Source organism: Mus caroli, unplaced genomic scaffold, assembly GCF_978045245.1.
Source record: "Mus caroli unplaced genomic scaffold, Mus_caroli_1 scaffold_15, whole genome shotgun sequence".
NCBI classification, from domain to species: Eukaryota; Metazoa; Chordata; class Mammalia; order Rodentia; family Muridae; genus Mus; species Mus caroli.
Window position 1 is genome coordinate 45,144,608 of NW_028227270.1, and position 26,303 is coordinate 45,170,910.

Consider the following 26,303-nt stretch of genomic DNA (forward strand, 5'->3'; position numbering starts at 1 on the left):
TTCCCAATTCTAAGAAGGGGCAAAGTGTCCACACTTTGGTCTTCGTTCTTCTTGAGTTTCATGTGTTTTGGAAATTGTATCTTGTATCTTGGGTATTCTAAGTTTCTGGAGGATGGACATCTAGAGACTGCCACACCCAGGGATCCATCCCATAATCAGCCTCCAAATGCTGACATCATTGCATACACCAGCAAGATTTTGCTGAAAGGACCCTGATATAACTGTCTCTTGTGAGGCTATGCCAGGGCCTGGCAAACACAGAAGTGGATGCTCACAGTCAGCTATTGGATGGAACTCAGAGCCCCCAGTGGAGGAGCTAGAGAAAGTACCCATAGGTGGAACAACAATATGAACTAACCAGTACCCCACAGAGCTCGTGTCTCTAGCTGCATATGTAGCAGAAGATGGCCTAGTCGGCCATCATTGGGAAGAGAGGCCCCTTGGTCTTGCAAACTTTATATGCCTCAGTACAGGGGAACGCCAGGGCCAAGAAGTGGGAGTGGGTGGGTAGGGGAGTGGGTGGGTAGGGTATGGGGGACTTTTGGGATAGCATTTGAAATGTAAATGAAGAAAATACCTAATAAAAAAAGAAAGAAAGAAAGAAAGAAAGAAAGAAAGAAAGAAAGAAAGAAAGAAAGAAAGAAAGAAAGAAAGTCTTAATGAAAAACTGCTGGAGGCTTTGCTCTCACATAAAAACATCTTTACTTTCATTAGGTAATGCAGCTTTTAGGAAAGATAGAGGCATCTGCCTCTGAGCACACCTCAAATTTAAAGATGGTTCGAGGAGATTATCATCATGAAATAAACCTCTTAGAATTCAAGTAAGTAAGTAGATGATTTTTAATTTTGTTAAGTGAATGTCAAAGAATTTTGTATAATGAAAACACTGGCAAGAAATAAAACCTAATCCAGAAATTTAAGCCTGGACAGGAAATAAAGTAGCCAATCATTCCAGGGGACGTTCCAGGCCGGTGTAATTTATACAGTGTTTATAAGGAATACATGTGAACACTAATTCGAACATAATTTATATTATTTAAATTTAAAATGTTACGTTATTAGATTTATTTATGGAAGCATGTTTGGCAATCGTAGGAGGACTTGAGGGTGTTGATTATCTCCTTCTAACATGTGGGTCCCAGGGTTCAAGTAAGGTCATCAGGCTTAGTGCCAATCACCTTTACCCTCTGAGTCATCTCACTAGCCTGTGAATATTAATATTGCTGTTTCCTTTGTTTACCAGCTGGTATGCAAAACTCTCAAACTTCCTATAGTGTAATTTTAATTTATTACCAATTTACATGAAAATATATCAGTGTAAAATTTTACTGAACACAGGTGATTACCAAAGATTATCTTTGGATATGCTTTAGAATAATTTTGGTTTAATTATGCTGTCTCTTCCTCTTTGCACTCACTGCTTACTTTTTTTTTTTTTTTTTTTGTAATCCCTTTCTGAATCTGGGCTTTACCTTTCCAAATTTACTTCTCCCCTACTGAAGGAGAAAGTAATAAAGAGGATTGAACTAATGTTTGGATGACTGCCACCAGTCTCAAGGTTCCCTTTCTTGTTTAAATGACCACTATGTCCAAGAAATATAGCACAAAGAAACCTGGCTACCATGATCTGAGCATTTCTTATATCTTGCTCTTCCCTCTCTGTCCCACAGCACCTGGGAAATACCATGCTTTCTCAATTCTCCACATCTCTTCTGAATTCATATTGACCACAAGGGACACTGTAATATTTGAACCTCAAAGTCACTAAGCTCACAAACCACAGGAAGACATAATGTATACTTTAGTCATAGTAAGATGGAAAATGTATGTAACCCGAAAAGATGGCAAACCAGTTATTGCTAAATTTTAGAGACATGGATTTCTCAAAGGGAACATATCAATTTCTTTATATTTAGGACAACTTTTCAGATTATAACATCCCTGTCCGATAAGATCACTCAGTAAGCAGCTATATGACTGATTTAATTAATCCCCTTACTTTTGGATTAAGACAAAAAATATTCCAAGGGAAAGTGAAAATGCAAACATTTTAAGATATACAATTTAAACTGAAAGCTGTTGCAGCTACCATGGAAGTTAGTATAGAAGCTCCTTAAAAAGCTAAAATAGAACTATCATATTACCCTGCTATACCACTCTTGAGAGTATACATCTGAAGCAACTCACTCAGGGTACCACAGAGACGCATGCACATCAATGATGTCACTTTTTTCTTCACACCTAAAAAATGCAATGAACTTAGATGTCCATCAACACATGGAAGGGTAAAGAAAATGTAGGACATATTCAGTGGAATTTCCTTCAATCATAAGGAAAAATTGAAATCATAAAATTTATGGGGAAGTGGAATTGAAAATAATTATGTTAAGTAAAATAATGACACTCTCAGGAAGACAAATATTTCATGTTTTCTGTTATCTGGAATCTAGAAATGGAGAGATGGCTCAGTCATAAAAGGCTAGGCTCACAACCAAAGTGTGTGGGATCTAAGTGTATGTGTACATGTGTGCATGTGTGTGTATGCATGTGAATGTGTGTGTGTGGTATGTTCAGATCAGAAAGTAGAAATGAAGCAATGAAAGAAAGAAAAAGATGTCCACATGGTGTGTGTGTATGTGTCTGAGAGGAGAAGAAGGAGGAGGAGGAGGAGGAAGAAGAAGAAGAGGAAGGGAGGAGGAGAAGGAGAGGAAGGAGAGGAAGGAGAGGGAAGAAGGAGAAGGAAGAAGGAGAAGGAAGAAGAAGAAGAAGAAGAAGAAGAAGAAGAAGAAGAAGAAGAAGAAGAAGAAGAAGAAGAAGAAGAAGAAGAAGAAGAAGAAGAAGAAGAAGAAGAAGAAGAAGAAGAAGAAGAAGAAAAGAAGAAGAAAAGAAGAAGAAAAGAAGAAGAAGAAGAAGAAGAAGAAGAAGAAGAAAGAAGAAGAAGAAGAAGAAGAAGAAGAAGAAGAAGAAAAGAAGAAGAAAAGAAGAAGAAGAAGAAGAAGAAGAAGAAGAAGAAGAAGAAGAAGAAGAAGAAGAAGAAGAAGAAATCCCTGTTGTGATAGTTTCTGGTTTCTATATGTTTTGCCTAGGGAGTAGCATTATTAGAAGCTGTGGCCCTGTTGGAGTAGGTGTGGCCTTGTTAGAATAGGTATGTCTCTGTGAGTGTCTGTTTTAAGACCTTCGTCCTAGGTGCCTAAAAGTCAGCATTCTGCTAGCAGCCTTCAGATGAAGACCTAGAACCCTAAGCGCCTCTTGCACCATACCTTCCTGGATGCTGCCATGTTCCTGCCTTGATGATAATGGACTGAACTTCCGAATCTATAAACCAGGCCCAATTAAATATTGTCCTCATAAGAGTTGTCTTGGTAGTGGTGTCTGTTCACAGCAATAAAACCCTAATTAGGACAGAAATTGGTACCAGGAGGAGGGTGTTGCTGTCATATGTATGACCATGCTTTGTTTGGAGGAATGTGGGTTTAAGGACTTTAGAAAGCAGTGAAATGCTTTAAGTTGGGCCTAATGGACTATCCTAGTAGAAATAGGGAAGACTTTGTTGCTGAGTGTGATTTGAACTGTGCAGACCTGGCCCAAGAGGTTTCAGTGGAGGATAATTTCAGAATGTCGCCTAGAGATTATTTTTGTGGTATTTTGGTGAAGAATGTGGCTACTTTTTGCCCTTGTCAGAAGAGTACACCTGAGTCTAATGTGAAGAGATTTATGTTAATTACATTGACAAAGGAAGTCTCAAAAAAGCCTACCAGAGTCTTTGTTCTCTAGTTAAGTCTCATGAAGAGCATTTTGAACAAGCGCAGTAAGCTTAGAAAAGAAAAATATAAAACAAATGGTTCAAGTATTAAAGGAGAACCAGGAAGTGAAGTGGAACTGAGTCCTATGTTCTGGGAGATATAACAGATTAACGGAGCAAGATCCTACCTAGCTAAGTTTAGATCCAGGATTGGTGGTACAGACTTTTCCCAGGAGACAAAGCTAAACAGATCTCTGAATTCCAGGCCAGCCTGGGACAAAGCAGGTTCTAGGTGAAGAAAAGCTTAAATCCAGGCATGGTGGTACACACCTTTAATCCCAGCATTACAGGAAACAGACTTAAGCAGATCTCTGAGCTCAAGGTCAATCTACAGAGCAAGTTCCAGGAAAGTCAAGCTTAGGCAGATAGAGACGGAGTTTGAAAACAGAAAGTTGGTAATCGAATAAGGGGAGCATATTCCAGCTCCAATAAGCACCAGAACTTGGCAGCCTCAGTCATTTGGCTCTGGCTTTAGAGTGGACAATAGAAGGGACCACTGGGACAATTGATGCTGGCTATCTGGAGCTAATAATTGAGTGGTAATTAAGAAGAGACCAGCATCACTGAGGTGAAATCTTCTGGGAAGTGTTTTTCGAGAGCACAAAGAAGTTGTGTTCCAGAGATAGCTAACATTGTACCTAATGCTGCAGCTGTACTTGGTAATATGTAAGAGTCACCCAGGTGGTACTGGTTTTGAAGGCATGAAGGGGTCATGAAGAGGAGCTGAGGCTCGGCACTGTGAAAGGCCATGGAAGGTAAAGGTTCATGCTCAGTTATAGTTGATGGCCCAGGACTAAAGGGGTCATGAAAAGGATTTGAGGCTTGGCACCATAAACAGAGCCTATGAGAGGCTATTGTTGAAGCCTACTTGCAAACCCCAGCATACTGGAGATTCCAGTACTATGGGATGATCACCAAGAACAATAGTGGCAGTGGAGTAGATCAACCTGATTGTAGAGTGCTACAGAGGGCAGAGCTGGAGAAGGGATGTCAGTCCTTTGGAGGAGCCCAGAAGATCATATGTGGATCCCAGACAAACAAGAAGCTATAAAATTAAAGTTGCCTTGGAGACCCCAAGTTATTCAAAATGCCAGAGCCATAGGCTATCTGCTAAGGAAAGCTGCTAACAGGGAGTGGAACCAGCCAGGAGAAAGAAGTTTGTTGCAGTCAACAAAGATGAAAAAGGAGTTGGAGATCTGAAAACTGCTTTGATATCAGACATGGAGAATCATAGTTTGGAGTTTGCCCAACTGGTTTCCTGTCTTGATTCGGGGATTACACTTAATGATTGGATGGATCTCAGAAAAGACTTTGAACTTTGGACATTTAACATTGTTATAGACTATGGGGACTTTGGAAGTTGGGCTACATGTACTTTTTAAAATTATGCTATGGCTAGACATGGTCCCCACAGACTCATATATTTGAATAGGTTGGGGCTAAGGAGTGGAATGTGATGGTTTCTATGTTTTGCCTAGGGAGTAGCATTATTAGAAGGTGTGGCCTTGTTGGAGTTGGTGTGACTTTGTTGGAGTAGGTGTGTCACTGTGAGTGTAGATTTTGAGACCCTACTGCTAGGTGTCTGGAAGTCAATATTCTGCTAGCAGCCTTCAGATGAAGATTTAGAACTCTCAGCTCCTCCTGCACCATGCCTGCCTGGATGCTGCCATGTTCTTGCCTTGATGATAATGGACTGAACCTCTGAACCTGAAAGCCAGCCCCAATTATATGTTGTCCTTATAAGATGTTGTCTTGGTCATGGTGTTTGTTCATAGCAGTAAAACCCTAACTAAGACACCTGTGATATAAAAGCAGAAGACTATCTAGGGGAAAGAAGGAGATCATTAAGAGAGGAGAGAACAGTGAACGACAGGCATAAATAAGAACAGCACACCCTTAATCCCCACAGTGGAGGAAAGCAGGGGCAAAAGGAAGAGGCAAATGGCTCTCTTGAGTTTGAGGCCAGCTTTGTTTATAGAGCTAGATCCAGGTTGACCAGGGCTACAAAGAGAAACCCTGTCTAAACAAAACAGAAAGAACAAAATGTACTGACATTTAAGCACAAAATGCCATAGCAAACCTATTACTTTGCATGCTTACTTTAAATTTTAATTAGCATGAGATAATAATTTCTAGGTCAAAGAGTATATTTTCAAAAAGAACTTAATTATAAGGAACTTGAAAATAAGAAAACAACATACAGTAATATTAACCAGGCCCAAAGTCTATAGAACTCAGTATAGAAACTTTTAAATAGTTAACTGGTTGGATTTTATAAGTTTCTTTCTCTTTCTTTCTTACTTTCTTTCTTTTAAGATTTATTTATTTATTTATTATATGTAAGTACACTGTAGCTGTCTTCAGACACTCCAGAAGAGGGCTTCAGATCTTGTTACGGATGGTTGTGAGCCACCATATGGTTGCTGGGATTTGAACTCAGGACCTTCGGAAGAGGAGTTGGTGTTCTTATCCACTGAGCCATCTCACCAGCCCCCATTAGTTTCTTTCTTAAATAGTATAGAAGTCTGCAGTTTATGCAGCCCTGGGCATGTATCCCTTTTAATGTTTGAAGTCTATCAGACGGAAAAATGGATGTGTTGTAATTTACATCATTTTCACTATTTGAACCCCTTTTCTGTGATTTGCCTAGTCTCATCATTTGTCTAATTTTGCATCACAATGTTAAAGCTATTTCTTATCAACTTGTAGGATTCCTTCCCATTAAGGCTCTTCATCTTTTGACTTAAGTGTGTTATAAATGCATTTTGACTAAATACAAAGTCCAGTGAGTAGATTGTTTAAAGTCGAGTATCTATGTTTTAACTTGGCACATTAGGTTTTATCATTTATCAAAGTTGCTTTTAAACAACAGTAAGTATTTCTGCAATGTTCCAAAAGTATGTCACTGCTGATATTAACATTTTGAGACATAAATTTACATTTTAAGTGAATTATGTATAGACTTTGCATTTTCATGATATTAAGGATAAATTAAAATAAGCAACTTCAAATTTAGAGACTTTAGCTAATGCCCATTAATTGAACTTTGAAACCTTGATGTTGTGTGATAGTGTGATAGCTATCATTTTGACACCTATTACTAAGTCTAACAGCAGACATGTGCATTGGAATTCTCTGTGGAGCCACTGCCTACCTGAGACACTTTAGCCAGCTAAGTGATATCCTAAGTCAACGTTTAATGTTTATATAGTAAGAATCTTTATATCATGAAAAGCAGCAATCTTTTAATTAGGGTTTGGCAAGGGCAGCCCATGCCAGTTACTACCTAAATATTTCTTATGGCTGGTGCTGCTTAGCAGATAGCTATTTATAAGAAAAGAAAAGAGGCCATTAGGTGAGTGGTATAAGAGCATAAAATTTAGTCTTATTGCCTAGCCTTGGAAAGGTTATCATGGTAGAAAAATATTCAAGAAAGGAAGACCCCTATGGCATCCATCTTTGTATACTTAGCATGCCACACATTCAAACTCAAACAGAAGCTGATGAATGAATAGGTGAACTTTGAGAATTTATGTATGTAACTTATGCTAGGCACAAACAGGTGGGAAGAAAGCATAGGTAAGTGAGATGCTAAACAGACAGAAAGCAAGAGTCAAACTGTTCAATGACATAAACAGATATAAAATTTAAAATATAGTAGTTGTTCATAAATACCTACCAATCTTTTAGAACTCAAGATTCCCAGGGTAGATGGGCCTGCATCTCAAGTCTTATCATTCCTCAAAAGACAGGGAAATTTTGAATTTTTGTGATTAAGTGATCTGCCCTAATCAAACAAGCAGTGAGTGCTTAACTGGAAAGCTCAGGTAGTCACTATCCATACATTTTCTATGACATTCATTCATTTTTGTTTATTTGGTTCAGTGCTAGAGATCAAACCCAGGGCCTTATACATACTATATGGATATTCTATTCATACAACCTACTCCTTAACATAAATTAATTTAAGAGAACTAGTAGAAATGAAGTTAGGAGAGAAATATATTAGTATTAATTTCTCATTTCTGAAATGAAACTCAAAACTGACTCAATCTCCAAAAAAAAAACCACAATAGCTACCATATACACCTAAAAACAATAATTATAGAAATGAAATTATCTCATGTGTTTATAAGTTTGTGACAATCCATTTTTTCTACTGTTTTCTCCTTTTTAATTTTTTTTTACATTCAATTTGTCAAAGCCACAGTTTTAAGTTTTAAAAATCTTTAAGTCTGCATCTAAGAAGATGATCATGTAATTTTTTTCTTTGAGTTTGTTTATATAGTGGATTATGTTAATGGATTTTCATATATTGAAACAACCTTGCATCCTTGCGACGAAGCCTACTTGATCGTGGTGAATGATGTTTTTTATGTGTTTTTAGATTTGGTTTGCAAGAATTTTATTGAGTATTTTTGCTTCAATATTCATAAGCGAGATTGGTCTAAAGTTGTCATTTTTGGTTGGGTCTTTATGTGGTTTAGGTGGTTTAAAGTGAATTAGGTAGTGTTCCTTCTGTTTCTATTTTATGGAATAGTTTGAGGGATATTGGTATTAGGTCTTCTTTGAAGGTCTGGTAGAAATCTGCACTACATCTGGCCCTGGGCTTTTTTTTTTTGGGTTGGGAGGTTTTTAATGACTACTTCTACTTCCTTATGGGATATGAACCTGTTTAGCTAGTTTATCTGCTCTTAATTTAACTTTGGTATGTGTTATCTGTCTAGAAAACCATCCATTTCATCTAGATTTTCCAATTTTCTTGAGTATAGGCTTTTGTAGTAGGATCTGATGATTTTTTGAATTTCCTCCATTTCTATTATCTCTCCCTTTTCATTTCTGATTTTGTTAATTTGGATACTGCCTCTGGGTCCTTTAGTTAGCTAGGGGTTTAGAACCAGCTTTTGGTTTTGTTGATTCTTATAGTGTTCTCTTTGTTCCTATTAGGTTAATTTCTGCTCTGAGTTTGACTGTTTCCTGCCTTCTACTCCTCTTGGGTGTTTTTGCTTCTTTTTGTTCTATAGCTCTCAGGTGTGTTGTTAAGTTGCTAGTATAAGATCTCTCCAGTTTCTTTACCAGGGCACTTAGTGCTATGATTTTTCCTCTTAGCAATGCTTGCATTGTGTCTCATAAGTTTGGGTATGATATGTAATCATTTTCATTAAATTCCAGGAAGTCTTTAATTTCTTTATTTCTTCCTTGACGAAGTTATCATTGAGTAGAGACTTATTAATTTTCCATGTGTATGTGGGCTTTCTGTTGTTTTTGCTGTTATTGAAAACTAGCTTCAAACCATGGTGATCTGATAGGATGCATGGGATTATTTCACAACACCCCTTCATGTTAAAAGTATTTGAGAGATCAGGAATTTAAGGCTCATACCTAAACATAATAAAAACAATTTACTGCATACCAACAACCAATTAAATGCAGACAGACTTGAAGCAATCCCACTAAAATTGGAGACAAGACAAGGATGCCCACTTTCTCCATATCTATTCAATATAGTACTCGAAGTGTTAGCTAGAACAATAAGACAACAAAAAGAGATCAAGGGGATACAAATTGGCAAAGAAGAAATAAAGGCATCACTATATGCAGATAATACGACAGTATACACAACCAACCAAAAAATTCTATCAGAGAACTTCTCTAGCTGATAAACAACTTCAGCAAAGTGACCAGATATAAAATTAACTCAAATAAATCAGTAGACTTCCTTTATACAAATGATAAACAGGCTGAGAAAGAAATTAAGGAAACAACTCCTTTTACAATAGCCACAAATAATATAAAATATCTTGGGGTAACTATAACCAACCAAGTTAAAGACCTGTATGACAGTAACTCTAAGTCTTTCAAGAATGAAATCAAAGAAAATCTCAGAAAATGGAGATCTCCCATGCTCATTGATTGACAGAATTAATATAGTGAAAATGGCCATCCTACCGAAGGCAATGTAGAAATTCAATGCAATCCCCATCAAAATCCCAACACAATTCTTCAAAGACATGGAAAGAGCAATTCTCAAATTCATCTGTAAAGGCCAAAGACCCAAAATAGCAAAAATAATTCTTAACAATAAAAGAAATCACCATCTGGGGAAATCACCATCCCTGACCTCAATCTTTACTGCAGAGCAATAGTAATAAAAACTGCATGCTACTGGTACAGCAATAGACACATTGATCAATGGAACATAATTGAAAAACAAGAAATAAAACCACACACTTGCTTGATGTTTGACAAAGAATCTAAAAATATACAATGGAAAAAATAGAGCATGTTCAATAAATGGTGCTGGTCTAACTGTATGTAGAAAAATGACAATAGACCCATATTTGTCACCTTGCACAAAGCTCAAGTACAAGTGGATCAAGGACCTCAACATAAGACCAGATACACTGAATCTAATAGAAGAGAAAGTGGGAAAGAGCCTTGAACTCATTGGCATAGGGAGAAATTTCCTAAACAGAACTCCAATGGCTCATGCTCTAAGATCAAGAATTGATAAATAGAACCTCATGATACTGGAAAGCTTCTGTAAGGCAAAGGACATAGTCAATAGACAAATCAGCAACCTACAGATTGGGAAAAAATCTTCACTAACCCCACATCTGATAGAGGGATAATATCCAAAATATATAAAGAACTCAAGAAGCTAACCAAAAAACCAACCAACCAAACAAACAACCCAATCAAAAACTGAGGTATAGAACTAAACTGAGAGTTTATAACAGAGGAATCTAGAATGGCTGAGAAGCACCTAAAGAAATGTTCAAAGTCTTTAGTGATCAGAGAAATCCAAATCAAATGACCCTAAGATTCCACCTTATACCAGTCAGAACGGCTAAGATCAAAACCTCAGGTGACAACACATGTTGGCGAGGATCTCGGGAAAGAGGAACACTTTTCCATGGCTGGTGGGATTACAAACTAGTATAACCTCTCTGGAAATCAATCTGGAGTTTCTTCAGAAAATAGAAAATAGATCTACCTGAAGACCCAGCTATACCACTCTTGGGAATATACTTAAAAGATGCCCCACCATGCCACAGGGGCATGTGTTCCTCTGTGTTCACAGTGGCCTTGTTTGTGATAGCCAGAAGCTGGAAACAACCCAGATGTCCCAGGACAGAAAAATGGATACAGAAAATATGGTTCATTTACACAGTGGACTACTATTCAGCTATTAAGAACAAGAACATCCTGAGTTTTGGAGGCAAATGGATGGAACTAGAAAATATCATGTGTGTGAGGTAACTCAGACCCAAAAGTACATACATGTTATATACTCACTAATAAGTGGATATTAGCACAACAAAAGTACAGAACACCCAAGATATAGTCCACAGAATTCAAAAAGGTCAACAAGCTAAAGCGCCCAAGTAAGGACAACTAAGTCCCACTTGGGAGGGAGAAGAAAGCAATCACAAGGGGGGTGGGAGAGTAGGGTCCTGGGAGGGAATGTGGATGGGGGTCGGAGGGGAACCAGATATGGTATTAGGTGAGGGAAAAGGACAGAAGCCCTGAGGGCCAGAAGAAAGAATGGAAATAGGCAACCTCAGGAGGTAGGAGGTTGGGAGGACCCTCTAGAATGCACCAGAGACCTTGGAGGTAAGAGGACTCATAAGGAGGGACCGTAGATGAAATGCCCAAAAGTAAGGAAAGGGAACTTAAAGACCCCACCTCAAGTAGGAAGACAAGGCACCAAGTGAAGGAGGGGGTCACCGTCCCACTGTCAAAACTGTGACCCATAATTGTTCCTGTTTGAAGAATTACAGGGATGGAAATGGAGAGAAGCCTAAGGAAAAGAAGGTCCAGTGACAGGCCCAAAGTGGGATCCAGCTCAAGACCTGACACTATTACTGAGGCTATGGAGCACTCACAAAAAGGGACTTACCATGACTGTCCTCTGAAAAAAACCAACAAGCAGCTGAAAGAGTCAGATGCAGATATTTGCACCCAATCGATGGACAGAAGCTGCTGACCCTTGTGGTTGAATTAGGGAAAAGCAGGAAGAAGCTGAAGAAGGGCGGTGCTGTAGGAGGACCAGCAATCTCAACTAACCTGTACTCCTGAGATCTCTCAGACACTGAACCACCAAACAGGCAACATACACCAGTAGATATGAGGGCCCCAACACACATACATCAGAGGACTGCAGGGTGTGGGTTCAATCAGAGAAGATGTACCTAACTCTCAAGAGACTGGAGGCCCCAGGGCGTTTAGAGGTCTGGTGGAGTGGGGTGGAGGGTGGGGACATCCTCATGGAGACAGGGGAGGGGAGGAGGTATGGGATGTGGAACAGTTGGAGAATGGACTCGGAGAGGAATAAAATCTGGAGTGTGTGTGTGTGTGTGTGTGAGAGAGAGAGAGAGAGAGAGAGAGAGAGAGGAGAGGGAGAGGGAGGGAGGAAGAGAGAGAAGAAAGAAAGAAAGAAAGAAAGAAAGAAAGAAAGAAAGAAAGAAAGAAAGAAAGAAAGAAAGAAGAAAGAAAGAAAGAAAGAAAGAAAGAAAGAAAGAAAGAAAGAAAGAAAGAAAGAAAGAAAGAAAGAAAAAGAAAGAAAGAAAGGAAGAAAGAAAAAAAGAAAGAAAGAAAAAAAGAAAGAAGACTAAATTAAAAAAAAATCTTCAAATCTTCTAAAACTGGCCATTGAATAATTCTGGCATGGAACTGCACTGGGGTCATGAGTGGCCTGGGTAACACTGATTTAGAACGGAGAGTTGAAGTATGCAACCTAGGCATTTGCATCATTAGTCTTCACTACAGCTCTGTGCCAGCCTCTGTTCTGCCTTCAATTTCCAATTAAGTCTCCCTAGAATTACCCTGAGTGTGAAATTTAGCCTTGTTTCATCTATATAGAAATTAAACAACACCAAAATGAATAGCCTGCATTGTCCTAAGGACTCTGACCATAACTGAAAATCTGGCTTTTGTCTTAAAACAAACAAACAAACAAACAAAAAAAAAAAACATTTTTAAGGACGATCTACCTACCAGTCTGTCTGCCTGATAGTATCTATCTGATTTAGTTAGGGTTTTATTGCTGTGAACAGACACCAAGACCAAGGCAACTCTTATAAAGGACAACATTTAATTGGGGCTGGCTTATAGGTTCAAGGTTTCAGTCCATTATCGTCAAGACAGGAGCATTGCAGCGTCCAGGCAGGCATGGTGCAGGTCGAGCTGAGAGTTCTCCATCTTCATCTGAAGGCTGCTAGGAGGAGACTGGCTTCCAGGTAGCTAGGATGAGGGTTTTAAAGCCCATGCCTACAGTGACACAACAAGCCACACCTACTAATAGTGCCATTCCCTGGGCCAAGCATATACAAGCCATCACACTGTCTGTCTGTCTATTTATCTATCTGCCTATCTAGCTATCTATCATCTACCTACCCACCTACCTAATCCTGGTTGAACTACCACTACACTAGACTTGATGATCTGGTAAATAAACTGTAAATTCATAAAATAAATTAATATTATATTTTAACCACTAGTTATATAATCTACAGAATTAGTGTAAATCATGTCCATATTCTTAGAGAAAATTCTAAGCAAAGATTTACAAACTTATTTTACTTTTTCTTTGAAGAAAAAAATGCTTTTAAAAAGGCCTTTCTGTTTTAACTTATTACTAGCAGATGTAATCTGATTTCTAATGTTATCAGGAAAGTCATTCTCTGATTGAAGGCTGGCCTTGTAACAAAAGAGTCACAGTAGTAATTGTGTTTCTGTATTTATTTTAATTTCAGAAATTCAATTAGCAACACACCCTTAAAGAAGATAGTACTTGGGTATAGTTAGTGTTTTCTTGTTCAGAGAGACATCCATACTGTATATGTGATAAGAGAACAAATGCTCGCATTCATTACAAGCAAAGGTGATCCTAAAGTCTCTGTAAATCATAACAATTAATCCTTCCCCCAGACATGGAGAAAAAGAAGATGAAAGTCAAAGCATATTAGGTTTCTAAATAGCTTGACAAGTTTTTTTTCTGACCATTTGTATTTTACCTTTTAATTTATAATCCTTATTATTAAAAAGAACTTAAAAATAAGTAAAAATATAGCACAGCAAAATTAACCAGACCCAAAGTCTATATGTTTTAGTGGCCTGCAGCACAGTTAGAATAGACTAGCAGAACAGAAGCTGTGGGACTGCTCATTAACTTTTGCACTCTCGGTGTTGAATGTATTTTATTCATGTATCTACTATCAAAACCACAAATTCTATGACAGCATCTAGAAACTGGATGCTCCACGACAGAACTAGTCAAACAATTAGCTTTCAGAGTTTTTCATAGCCTGTGTCTATTACCTGAAGTTTGTTCTTCCTCACTCCCATATATTTACATTCTTGCTCCTTTTTCTTTATATTGTGTTGTATCATATATACATTTTTTACACATATGCATACATTATTGGCTAGATTCTGCATATGGGAGAATGCAATTAATTTCTTTTTGAGACTGTGTAAATTTGCTTAATAATATACATTCTAAGTCCATCAATCTTTCTGCAAAAATTTTAACTTCATTTTTTAGAGCACTGATCTATGAGTATAGCACGACATAATTAGGGTTATTTTGTTACTGTCCATTGCAGTTGGTTCCCATATAGCCTCTTAAATGTCCTTCATCTCCATCCATCCTTCAGTACTCCTTTCTCACCAGATCCTCCCATTCTTGTCCCTCTCTGTCATCCTCCAAGGCTCTATTCTATCCATAAAATCTATTCTACTTCTGCCTCCAGGAGAGATCTATGTGTCTGGCCTAGCCCTCTCCTCTATGCTTATCCTCTCTGGGTTTATGAGTGTAGCTTGGTTATCATTTATTTAATAGTGAGTTTACAAATATAAGCGAATACATATCATATTTATCTTTCTGGATTCGCTATATCTCACTCAGCATGATTTTTTTTCTAGTTCCACACATTTGCCTGCAAATTTCATGATTTCTTTTAAACATGTGAACAGTACTCCATTGTGCAAATGGAGCACATTTTCGTTATCCACTCTTCTGTTGAGGGGCATCTAGACTGTTTCCAAGTGCTACCTCTTATGAAGACAACAGTGCAAACATGGTTGAGTGTCATTGTGAAAGGGTCCCTGCAGGTGTCATGGCAGGCAGGGAAACACCCACAAAGAGATAAGAATCAGAACTTGCTTCAGCCTGACTTGGCCTGGATTAAACTTTGGGAGCCTGGTGACAAGTGGTTTATTGCCAGTTTATTTAAATGCAGTACAATTTGGAAAATAGTTTCCTGGTGTAATACAATTCCCAGTGCACAAGACTTGATTACATTAAAACTCAACTCAAAGTACTTTGCTGAAAGCGTTTATCAACTGTAGGAGTTTCTAACTCCATTATCATACAACAGTGTTGGATTTTGTCAAAGGCTTTTTCAGCATCTAATAAGGTGGTCATGTGATTTTGTTCATTCATTTTGCTTATATGGTGGATGACATCTATTGATTTCTCTATATTGAACCATCTGTGCGTCTCTGGGATGAAGCTACTTGATCATGGTGGATGATCTTTTTGAAATGTTTTTGCACTTGGTTTGCAAGTATTTTACTGAGTATCTTTGTATCTATTATTCATAAGAGAAATTGGTCTGTAATTTTCTCTTTTTTTGTTTTGTTTGTTTTTGTTTTTTTGTTTTTGTTTTTTGTTGAGTCTTTGTATGTTAGCACAGGGTAACTTGTCAGGAGCCAACTAGGATAGGCTAAGGCTAGCAGGTGACCTTCCTGGAGGTGGCCCATCATGTTTTTGGTTGGTCTTCATTTGGTGAGCTCGATGGCAAGGTTCCAAAGAGACTTCATCTCAGGATTGCTTCTTGCAGATGATATGCCTTTCCTGTCAATTATTAAATTAGTATAATAATCCCTAACATAAAGATGAACTCTCATGGAGTGATGCTATTTAGCTGAATTAATGAGTCTATAGAATTCCTGATTTGATTTAAATAATTTTAGGAAGAAAGTTTTCAAAAATGGTCTTACTTGCTATGCTAGACAGATGTAATTAAGTATTACAAGAATAGAATGCATCTACTTCTCATATAGTAAGTGAAGGCTGCATAATAAGAAATACTTTTTTTCTTTTTTTTTAATTAGATATTTTCTTTATTTACATTTCAAATGTTATCGCCTTTCCTGGTTTCCCCTCCGAAATTCCCTATTCCCCCACCCCCCGGACTCTGCTCCTCTACCCATCCACTCCAACTTCCTTGGCAGTTCACTCCAACTTCCTGGTCCTTGGCATTCCCCTATACTGGGGCATAGAATCTTCACAGGACCAAGAGCCTCTGCTCCCATTGATAACTGACTAGGCCATTCTCTGCTAAATATGCAGCTAGAGCCATGAGTCCCACCATGTGTTCTCTTTGATTGGTGGTTTAGTCCCAGGGAGCTCTGGGGGAACTGGTTAGTTCATACTGTTGTTCATCCTAGGGGGCTGCAAACCCCTTCAGCTCCTTGGGTACTTTCTCTAGCTCCTTCATTGGGGACCCGGTGCTCCGTCCAATGGATGACAGTGAGCATCCACTTCTGTATTTGTCAGGCACTGGCAGAGCCTCTCAGGAGACAGCTATATCAGGCTCCTGTCAGCAAGCACTTGTTGGCATCCACAATAGTGTTTGGGTTTGATGATTGTTTCTGGGATAGATCCCCAGGTGGGGCAGTCTCTAGATGGTTATTCCTTTAGTCTCTGCTCTGAAATTCGTCTCTGCAACTCCTTCGATGGGTATTTTGTTCCACCTTCTAAGAAGGATTGAAGTATCCACACTTTGGTCTTCCTTCTTGAGTTTCATGTTTTGCAAATTGTATCTTGGGTATTCTGAGCTTCTGGGCTAATATCCACTTATCAGTGAGTGCATATCATGTGTGTTCTTTTGTGATTGGGTTACCTCACTTAGGATGATATCCTCTAGATCCATCCATTTGTCTAAGAATTTCATAAATTCATTGTTTTTAATAGCTGAGTAGTACTCCATTGTGTAAACGTACCACATTTCTGTATTCATTCTTCTGTTGAGGGATATCTGGGTTCTTTCCAGCTACTAACTATTATAAATAAGGCTGCTATGAACATATTGGAGCATATGACCTTATTACAAGTTGGAGTATGTTCTGGGTATATGCCCAGGAGTGGTGTAGCTGGATCTTCTGGTGGAACTATGTCCAATTTTCTGAGGAACTGCCAAACTGATTTCCAGAGTGGTTGTACCAGCTTGCAGTCCCACCAGCAATGGAGGAGTTTTCCTCTTTCTCCAGCATCTTCTGTCACCTGAGATTTTTATCTTAGCCATTCTGACTTGTGTGAGGTAGAACCTCAGGGTTGTTTTTTTGCATTTCCCTGATGATTAAGGATGTTGAACATTTTTTCAGGTGCTTCGTAGCCACTTGGTATTCGTCAGTTGAGAATTCTGTTTAGCTTTGTACCCTATTTTTTAATAGGGTTATTTGGTTTTTCTGAAAGGAGTTACAGAGAGCAAGTTCAGAGAAGAGACTGAAGAAATGGCCATCCAGAGACTGCCCCACCTGGGGATCTATCCCAGAAACAACCACCAAACCGAGACACTATTGCAGATGCCAACAAGAGCTTGCTGACAGGAACTTGATAAAGCTGTCTCCTGAGAGGCTCTGTTAGTGCCTGACAAATACAGAAGTGGATGCTCACAGCCATCCATGGATGGAGCACAGGGTCCCCAATGAAGGAGCTAGAGCCATCATCAAAAAAAAAAAAATTCTCCTTCAGTAAGATGAGAACTAGCACAGAGACTCACAACAGAGAGTGAGAGACCTTGGCACACTCGGACCTAATGGGATGTCTTCATTAAACTTCTCACCTCAGAGGTCAGAAAAATATGTGGAAGAAAAGGTAAAAGGATTTTAAGAGCCAGAGGGGATGGAAGACACTGAGGAAACAATAGATATGGCACATATATTAACTCACACATACTATGTCAGCATGCACAGGACTTGCACAGGTTCAATTCAGACTGGGTCCCAGAACTGAGAGGGGAAGCAGACACATCTCCCATCCCTAATCAAGAAGCTATCTCCAATTGAAAACCACTTGCAAATGAAAAAATGAGTTATTCATTTATTGGAGAAAACTTACTGGATGCATTATCCTCATGTTAGTGTAGGCCCCCTGCCTAGCAGTAGAAGGCCAACAAAAAAAAAAAAACAAATGGCACTGTGTTAGAATTTTGTCCTGTATTGCCTTGTCTGAGCGTTTTGTTTTGTTTTTATTTTCATGGCCTTTTGCTGGTATATTATGGTTTCCAATTTTGTACTTTTGTGGAATGTGTGTGTGTGTGTGTGTGTGTATGTGGAAGGGTTATGGATTTGCTGCTGTTGTTATTTCGTTTTGCTTGTTTGAGAGGGGGGCTTGGAATTGAGTGGATGGGAAGGTGGAGAGGACTTGGGAGATGTTGGGGGAGGGGCTACGATGATCAGGATTTATTGCATGGGAATTTTTTTTCAATTTAAAACATTTCCTCCCAAGATTAAGCATTTAGGAAAATATCTAACTAGAGAAGTGAAAGACATTTACAACAAAAATTTCAATATATTAAAAAAGGAAATCACAGAAGATACTAAATGATGGAAAACTATTTCATGCTCCTAGGTAGGTAGAATAAATATTATAAAAATGTCTATACTACCCAAATCAATATTAAACATATTCAGATTCAAAACTTCTAAGTCACATTTCACAGGTATAGGACAAATACAAGAATTTATATGGAACTACAAAAACCCAACACAAACACACACACACACCATAAGTAGCCAAAGCTATCCCAAGGAATGAAAACAATGTTTGAGATTTATACTACCTGACCTCAAATAATACTACATAGAGTTATAGTAATAAAGACAACTTGATTTTGATACAAAAATGGACCAATAGACCACTGCAATAGAAAAGAGAACCTAGAAATAAAATGGCAAAGCTATGCCCACTTAACTTTTGACAAATGAGGCCTGGTGGTTTGAATGAGGATGATGCAAGAGCTCAAACGTTGAATACTTGGTCTGCAGTTAGTGGAACTGTTTGGGAAGGAATAGAAGGCGTGGCTTTGATGGAGAAAGTGTGTCACTAGGCATGGGCTTTGAGGTTTCAAAAGCCCATACCAGGCCCAGATCTCTCTCCTTCCCCCCCATCCATCCCCTCCCTCTCCCCTTCCAGCTCCCCTCTCTGTTCCTACCCATGGATCATGATGTGACTGTTAGCTACTGCTCCAGTACCATGTGTGCCACCATGTTGTTCCCTGGCACTATGATAATAGCCAAGCCTCCAATTAAATACTTTCTTTTATAAGAGTTGTGTTGGCCATGGTGTCTCTTCATAACAATGAAGATGCAAGTGAATATCACATTAGGTAAAGGGTCCTCCTTCACAGGAGTTATTCAACTCTTGTTAAAACTCCTGTTACTCAACTCAAGTTAAAAGGGTTACTCAACAGAGAAGTAAGTCTGAATGAATGGAGAACAAGAGCAACAAAAGAAGCAGTCCGCAAAGAGGAAAGTGTTGATCCAAATAGCACTGCCCACACAACACTCATTGAACTTATTTGTCTGAGATCTAACAGCAATTAGACATTTTCATGGGTGATTGGGAGTCATGACACTGTTAAAAACAAGAAAAGAAACTGATTTCGTGTTCTTTAATGACAAGGAACTCAGCTAAATCAAGATACAGTTTATGTTGGTGTCAAAAACTAATGTGAGAAAATTTAGATGTGATGAAGATCGGACTTTAATTATCTTACTTTCTCCAGTCCTTGCCTATGTGATGCAAGTCAGGGTTTGTCACCTCTAACATTACTGATGGCTTGGTTGCATGATCTTGGCTGTATGCATCAGGAGGATGTGCAATAGCCACCATAGCCTGTACACTAAATGTCAATAGTGCCTCCCAGTGTTGACAGTGAAAATTGTCTTCAGACATTACTCAATATCCTCTGCAGTTTACAGCCACTGTTGTATATAGAAATTACTTTATTGCACCTATTTTGAGGTGGTTTTTCTCTCTCCTTTTCCTTCCACCTCACTTCTCTTTTGTTTTGAGACAACATTTCAGTCTGCAACCCTGTCTAGTCTACAGGTTAATAAGTAGACCAGACTTGCCTTGACCTGTGAACAATCCTGCATCTGCAGGCAAGTACTGGGATTATAGTTGTATGCTAAGATACTCAGCCGACATTTCCATTTGCTAATATGAATCCAAATACTTTTCATGACAGCCAGAAAGATATACGTATGTGCCATGAGTCCCTCACATCTTAAGTGATTTTGAAGGATTAATAATATAATCTGTACCTAATTTTGTCAGAAGAATATCAGAGCAATTATTGCTTTGTCAGCACTATTCATTGAGAAGGATTTTATCATCAGTGACACCACATATCATTCCTGTCAGTCTAATATTATGGCCTGTTCCAAATAGGAATTTGAAATTGCCGTATTAGGGACTACTCACACACTTCCACAATTTCTCTCTCTCCTTCTCAGATTTACTTCTCTGTCAATTCAAATATAATTCCCCTTTGTGCCACTGAGACACTCCACAGGGACATTTTATGTCAACTCTGCCTGTTTACAATGCTTTTAACCTCTGAAACAGTATTCACTCCCATTTGTTCAAACCTTCTGTTGTTATCTGATGATCGTATACTTCATCACAACAGCCAGCAATCCCTTTCTGTGTATTCTTCACTTCAGGGTTGGTGGTTTGGGTTCTTCGTTTTGCCGTGTGAGTGACTTGGCACAAAACCATCCACTCAGATCCACCAGTGGAAAGGAGAGGGTTTTGATGATTTTCCCAGGGCACACATTACCCAAAGCTACACCTTAGACACTGCTCGGCTGAGGTACATTTGGGCCTTGCCCCCACCTTCCTCTAATGACATTGTCAGTCCCTTTTGCTCTTCTCCTTGCTTCAGGTGGATCTTGTAAAGCAAGGGCCAGAAAACTGAAGCAGTTGAGTCTGACTGAAGGTGATGCATTTTATACTTTTGAGTAATTTTTTTTTTAAAAAGTATACTACATGACCTATAAATATTTTGTGAAATTTGACTCTGGGTATACAGAGAGTTTGAACAGAGCAGAACTATGCTATTTGTGTTGTTTATGGCTACTCTCCTATGACGGTAGCAGCATTCAAGCTATAGGGCCTGAAATACTTGCAATCTGGCTCTTTACAGAAAACTTGTCAGTCTCCACTGCAAAATGACTTGAGCATTTCTTTCCCTCACACAGAGAACTTCAAGCCTTGAGGGGATTTCCACATGGATACATATGCATTTCTGTATGAGAAAATTATCAGTACGCTTACCATATACCTGCCACCGTGTAGGTTTGCATTCTGAGGTTCACAAAAGGCTGCTGAAAGTGGCTGGCCTGGACTCCAGCCTCGGGCAGGACCCACACCTCCTAAGATGCTCAGGCCCGGAGACATTACGCTATTATATGTTCTTGATGATAAATTTTTAAATTTATTAATTTTATTTATATTTACATGTATTTATTTATAGATTTATTAAATTCACTTATTAAAATGTTTTCCCTTAGATTTAACTCACTTTCTACAAATATATATGAAGAAGTTGAAACCAATCAAAAATGGACCGAAAACCAGTTTATCAAGTACAGAAAAGACCACCTGAGCCACATGAATGAGTGTCTGAAGGTTGTGCAGGAAAAGCTGGTAAGGCGCTCCTGTGTCATGAGGCTAACAGCAGTGCATGGTGGCTGCCCCCAGCAGTGACAGGAATCTCTGCTGCATGGGCGAGTGCTTCTATTTTAACACCTCTGTAGGAGTCCAGGGCCTGCCTCTGGTCCAGGAATCGCCTCTCCAGATGTGGGAACCTACATTTCTTAGAATATGCTCTCCCTGTTCCAAAATAATTTGAAAACATTTTCTTTTTCAAGAACGGGAGGAGGAAGAGCAGCAGCAGCAACAATAACAAACCACTCTCAGCCCAAGGAATCTTCTCTGGAGCTCTCCTGTAGGGATCTGGGGCTCTAGACAAGTTTCCTAGGTGACGCTTGACCTCATGGCAGTTTAAAAGCTTCCGGAAGACAAGAAATTTACCCTATTTGAGATCTATAACTAGATGCAGAGTTATCTGTTATTGTCGTTTTGTTTTTGTTTTTGAGACAGGATCTTACTATGGAGCTCTGGTTATTGTGGAACTTGCTATGTAGATCAGGCAGGCCTGGAGTTCACAGAGATCTGCCTGTCTCTCTCTACCTCCTTAGTGCTGAGATCAAAGGTATGCCCCACCATGCCTGGCATAGATCCAAAGGTTTAAGAACTCTTTTCTAGATCGTACCCTGTGAAGCAAGTCCCAGTTTTCAGAGTGAGGCTGATGGGGCATAATGAGAAACACACCTATGTGTGGCCTTCCAGATTCTCTCATTGCTACTGGAACCCCAAGTCCTCCAAGAAGGGATAGCCCATGGCTGCCTCCCATAAAGACTGTACAGAAAAGATGTCTTGAGAACTTCGTTCAGTAACACAGTAACAATGTCTCTAGCCCACACATGAGTCTGCACATACCTGAATGAGGTAGAAGCTTTGTTGTTGCTATGACTAGCAAAGTCTTCGTTAGATTCATGGCTGCCAAGTGAGCCTGCTAGTTCTTCAACTCCTAAAGTACTCAAAGCCCTCTACCATTTATAAGCAGTAGTGGGTGATCCTGGGTCATTGTAGGGGGAAGAAAGAGACTGAATCCACCGTTCTTAAAGCAAGCAGTAGGAAATAGACTAACAGGAGTCATGGCATTTGTGCCCAGTCTGTCCTCCCTGATTCTCTGTAGAAAGCCCATAGGTCTAAGGCTGTTACTGTACCCACACTCACACCCTAGAATCACTTGGTGAGCATTTCTATTGTGCTAATTCCTGCATTGCATCATACACCAATTAAATCAGAACTCCTAGGGGAAGGGTATGACCTAGGGGATTTAAAAAACAAAGAAACAAACAAACAAACAGCTTGAAGTAGAGAGTCACCATTTTCATTGACTGGGGTCCACTTGGAGATGTAAGGTTCTATAGAGTACAGATTATTTGTAACACTTAGGAATACATCTGTTATCTTCCTTTGTGATACTTATTTAAAACTATCCAAACTAAATTCCAAACCTTCCAGGCACAACAGCAATAGCAGCCCCTCTACATAACATGTAGATGACAAAGTCAAACTAAATGTCTTAGTCAGGGTTTGTATTCCTGCACAAAACATCATGACCAAGAAGCAAGTTGGGGAGGAAAAGGTTTATTCAGCTTACACTTCCGCATTGCTCTTCATCACCAAAGGAAGTCAGGACAGGAACTCAAGCAGGACAGGAAGCAGGAGCTGATGCAGAGGCCATGGAGGAATGTTATTTGCTGGCTTGCTTCTACTGGCTTGTTCAGCTTGCTTTCTTATAAAATCCAGGACTACCAGCCCAGGGATGACACCACCCACTATGGGCCCTCCCACCCTTGATCACTAATTAAGAAAATGCCTTACAGCTGGATCTCATGGAGGCATTTCCTCAAGGGAGACTGTTCTCAGTGATAACTCCAGCTTGTGTCAAGTTGACACACAAAACCATCGAGTACACTAAGCAATCGACTCTCACACTTAGGAGCACAGTTAGAGGCACACACTGTTCATAGTCTTCATGAGAAAAACAGCCCTTTCTTTAAGCCAAAGCATAAATCCATTCCGCTGCTAGTTTGGGGTGTTATCACACAGTCTGTCTGTCTGTCTGTCTGTCTGTCTGTCTCTCTCCCTCTCTCTCTCATTTTTTTTAAATTTTAAGGAAAAATCTGAGAATAAGATGGAAGAAAAAATGCTGCAACTTTCAAGCAAGTTGGAGAATTTTATGAACTCCCAGAAACAGGAGGCAGAAGTAAACAAAGTGAAGGCCATAGAAAATAAAGTGTCCAAGAAAATGAGCCAAATAGAGAAGCGGATCTGGGGGGAACTAGAGAAAATGCAAAATGACTATCAATCAGGTGAGCAAAGAACACATGGCTTTCCCTTCCCTTCCCTTCCCTCCCTCCCTTCCTCTCCCCTTCATTCCCAAGTGTCTCTTTTCAGTGGGTCTGGTCATTTAGTGACATAATCATGCATTTAATCTGGCTTCCCTAAATGTCACCACCCACAATGGATCCTCCATTGTGAAGGTCAGCATAATACTGAAGGTACATTCATGAGTAGATGTTCTTTCTTCAATTCCACTTGACCATGTCTGTGAGATGGTCTGTTATTGCTGTGAGATGCTTTACTAATTAAGATATTTGCATTATAAATTTGTAAGATGTCAAGCTCTTGGGCTCACAAAGACCTGACTTGTGGCTCCATTATAAACTTAGGAGACAAAGTCAAATGGCCTTCTCATTGAACCGCAGGTAGTGGTGCTGGACAGATGTCAGCCTGGCAACTTGACCTTTAGAAGTGAGGAAAAGATGAATTAACAGAGTCCTTGTAATAACTGCTTTTCTTCTTAAGAGGCTAAAGGCAGCAGTGTCCAGCTGAGCTGACTTCAAAGAGAATTGATTTGAAAGGCTCATCTAAGTCAAAGAGAAGGAGAAGGAATGGGGGCTGTGGAGTAGCCATTGCCTTGAGTCACAATTCTGAAGAATGCAAGGCTCCTTTATTAGAGAAAGGAGGACTCTGTTGTGTCCTCCAGGGCTTAGAAAAATATGTGTAAGCTGGTCGTGGTGGTGCACGCCTTTAATCCCAGCATTTGGGAGGCAGAGGTAGGCGGATTTCTGAGTTCGAGGCAGGCCTGGTCTACAAAGTGAGTTCCAGGACAGCCAGGACCATACAGAGAAATCCTGTCTTTAAAACAAAACAACAACAAAAACAAAAAAAAATTGGAAAAAAAAGAAAAGAAAAATATGTGTAAATTCCACAAGAATTTGGTCTCACAGCGATGCACTGAAGGTACCTCCTTCCACCCAGTGTTTTTGGCACGTAAGTTAATGTGCTGCCTACAGCAAGTAACCCTCACAGCCCTACCTCCTACAGCCATAGCCCCACCTCCTACAGCCATAGCCCCACCTCCTACAGCCATAGTCCCACCTCCTACAGCCAAAACCCCCACCTCCTACAGTCATAGCCCCATGTCCTACAGCCAAGTTAAAATAGTGAACCCTGTGACCAGGTATCATATCCCATACTCAAATGACTCCTCCAACCAGGGACCCTCTTCCTATTTCATTTCAGTACCCATTTCCTATTTAATTATACTTATTGTTGCTTCGGAGGAATTGAAGAGATTTTTTCAGTCTTTGTTTTTGTTTTACTAAGTGGGGGTTCTAAAAAAGAGAGACTACAATGGAGTACTCCTTTATGCTTTGAATAAAAAGATGTTGATATGCAACTATGTGGCAGACCTCCTCAGGATGTAGGGTCTGAGCTTGTGGCCTGACAGTCCTATGGTCATGAGGGGTTAGACATGAGGAGAAAAGGTAGGAAGCCCCAAGAGGGATGAGGACAGTCACTCTTTAGCTCCCCCAAGCTGCTTACTTCATGAGGTAACAAGAATTGTTTTGAAGCCCACAAATCTTTTCTCAGCGCCTACAGAGAGAAATGTGTGTGTGTGTGTAATTGGATATTTTTCTTTATTTGCTTTTCAAGTATTTTTCCCCTTACCTGGTTTCCCACCATCCTAGTAACCCACCATTCCATCCCCGTCCCCCTGCTTCTATGAGGGCGTTCTTCCACCCACCCAGCCAGCCTTCTTGCCGCTGATTCCCCTATACTGGGGCATCTATCAAACCATCATAGGACCAAGGACCTTTCCTCGCATTGACACCTGACAAGGCTGTCCTCTGCTTCATATGTAGCTGGAGTTATGTGTACTCCTTGGTTGGTGGCTTAGTCCCTGGGAGCTCTGGGCAGTATGGTTGGTTGATTGATATTGTTCTTCCTGATATTGTACTGTTGGTTGTTGTTTATGGGGTTGCAAACCCCTTCAGCTCCTTCAGTCCTTTCTCTAACTCCTCCATTGGGGACCCTGCACTCAGTCCAATGGCTGGCTGCACACATTCACCTCTGTATTTGTAAGGCTCTGGCAAGGCCTCTCAGGAGACAGCTATAATGGGCTCCTTTCAGCATGCATTTCTTAGTATCCACAATAGTGTTGGAGTTTGATGAATATATGGGATGACTCTCCAAGTGGAAGTCTCTAGATAGCCTTTCCCTCAGTCTCTGCTCTGCACTTTGTCTCCATATTTGCTCCTGTGAATATTTTGTTCCCCTTTCTAAGAAGGAATGAAGCACCCACACTTTGGTCTTCCTTCTTCTTGAGTTTCATGTGGTCCGTGAATTTTACTTGGGTATTCTGAGCTTTTGGGCTAATATCCACTTATCAGTGAGTGCATACCATATATGTTCTTTTGTGATTGGGTTACCTTACTCAGGATGATATTTTCTAGTTACATCCATTTGCCTAAGAACTTCATGAATTCATAGTTTTTA

At 39.6% G+C, this 26,303-nt stretch overlaps 1 protein-coding gene across 3 annotated transcripts in view; it reads left to right on the top strand.

Annotated features, from left to right (window-relative positions):
* Positions 1–26,303, top strand: part of Fam81b (family with sequence similarity 81 member B) — a 78,096-nt gene that overhangs the window by 50,580 nt on the left and 1,213 nt on the right. For all 3 annotated transcript variants that reach the window (XM_021180658.3, XM_085830944.1, XM_085830945.1), the window contains 3 exons: positions 715–821; positions 21,395–21,530; positions 23,635–23,830. In XM_021180658.3, the coding sequence (XP_021036317.1) occupies positions 715–821; positions 21,395–21,530; positions 23,635–23,830 (439 nt within the window). The remainder of the gene's footprint in view (positions 1–714; positions 822–21,394; positions 21,531–23,634; positions 23,831–26,303) is intronic.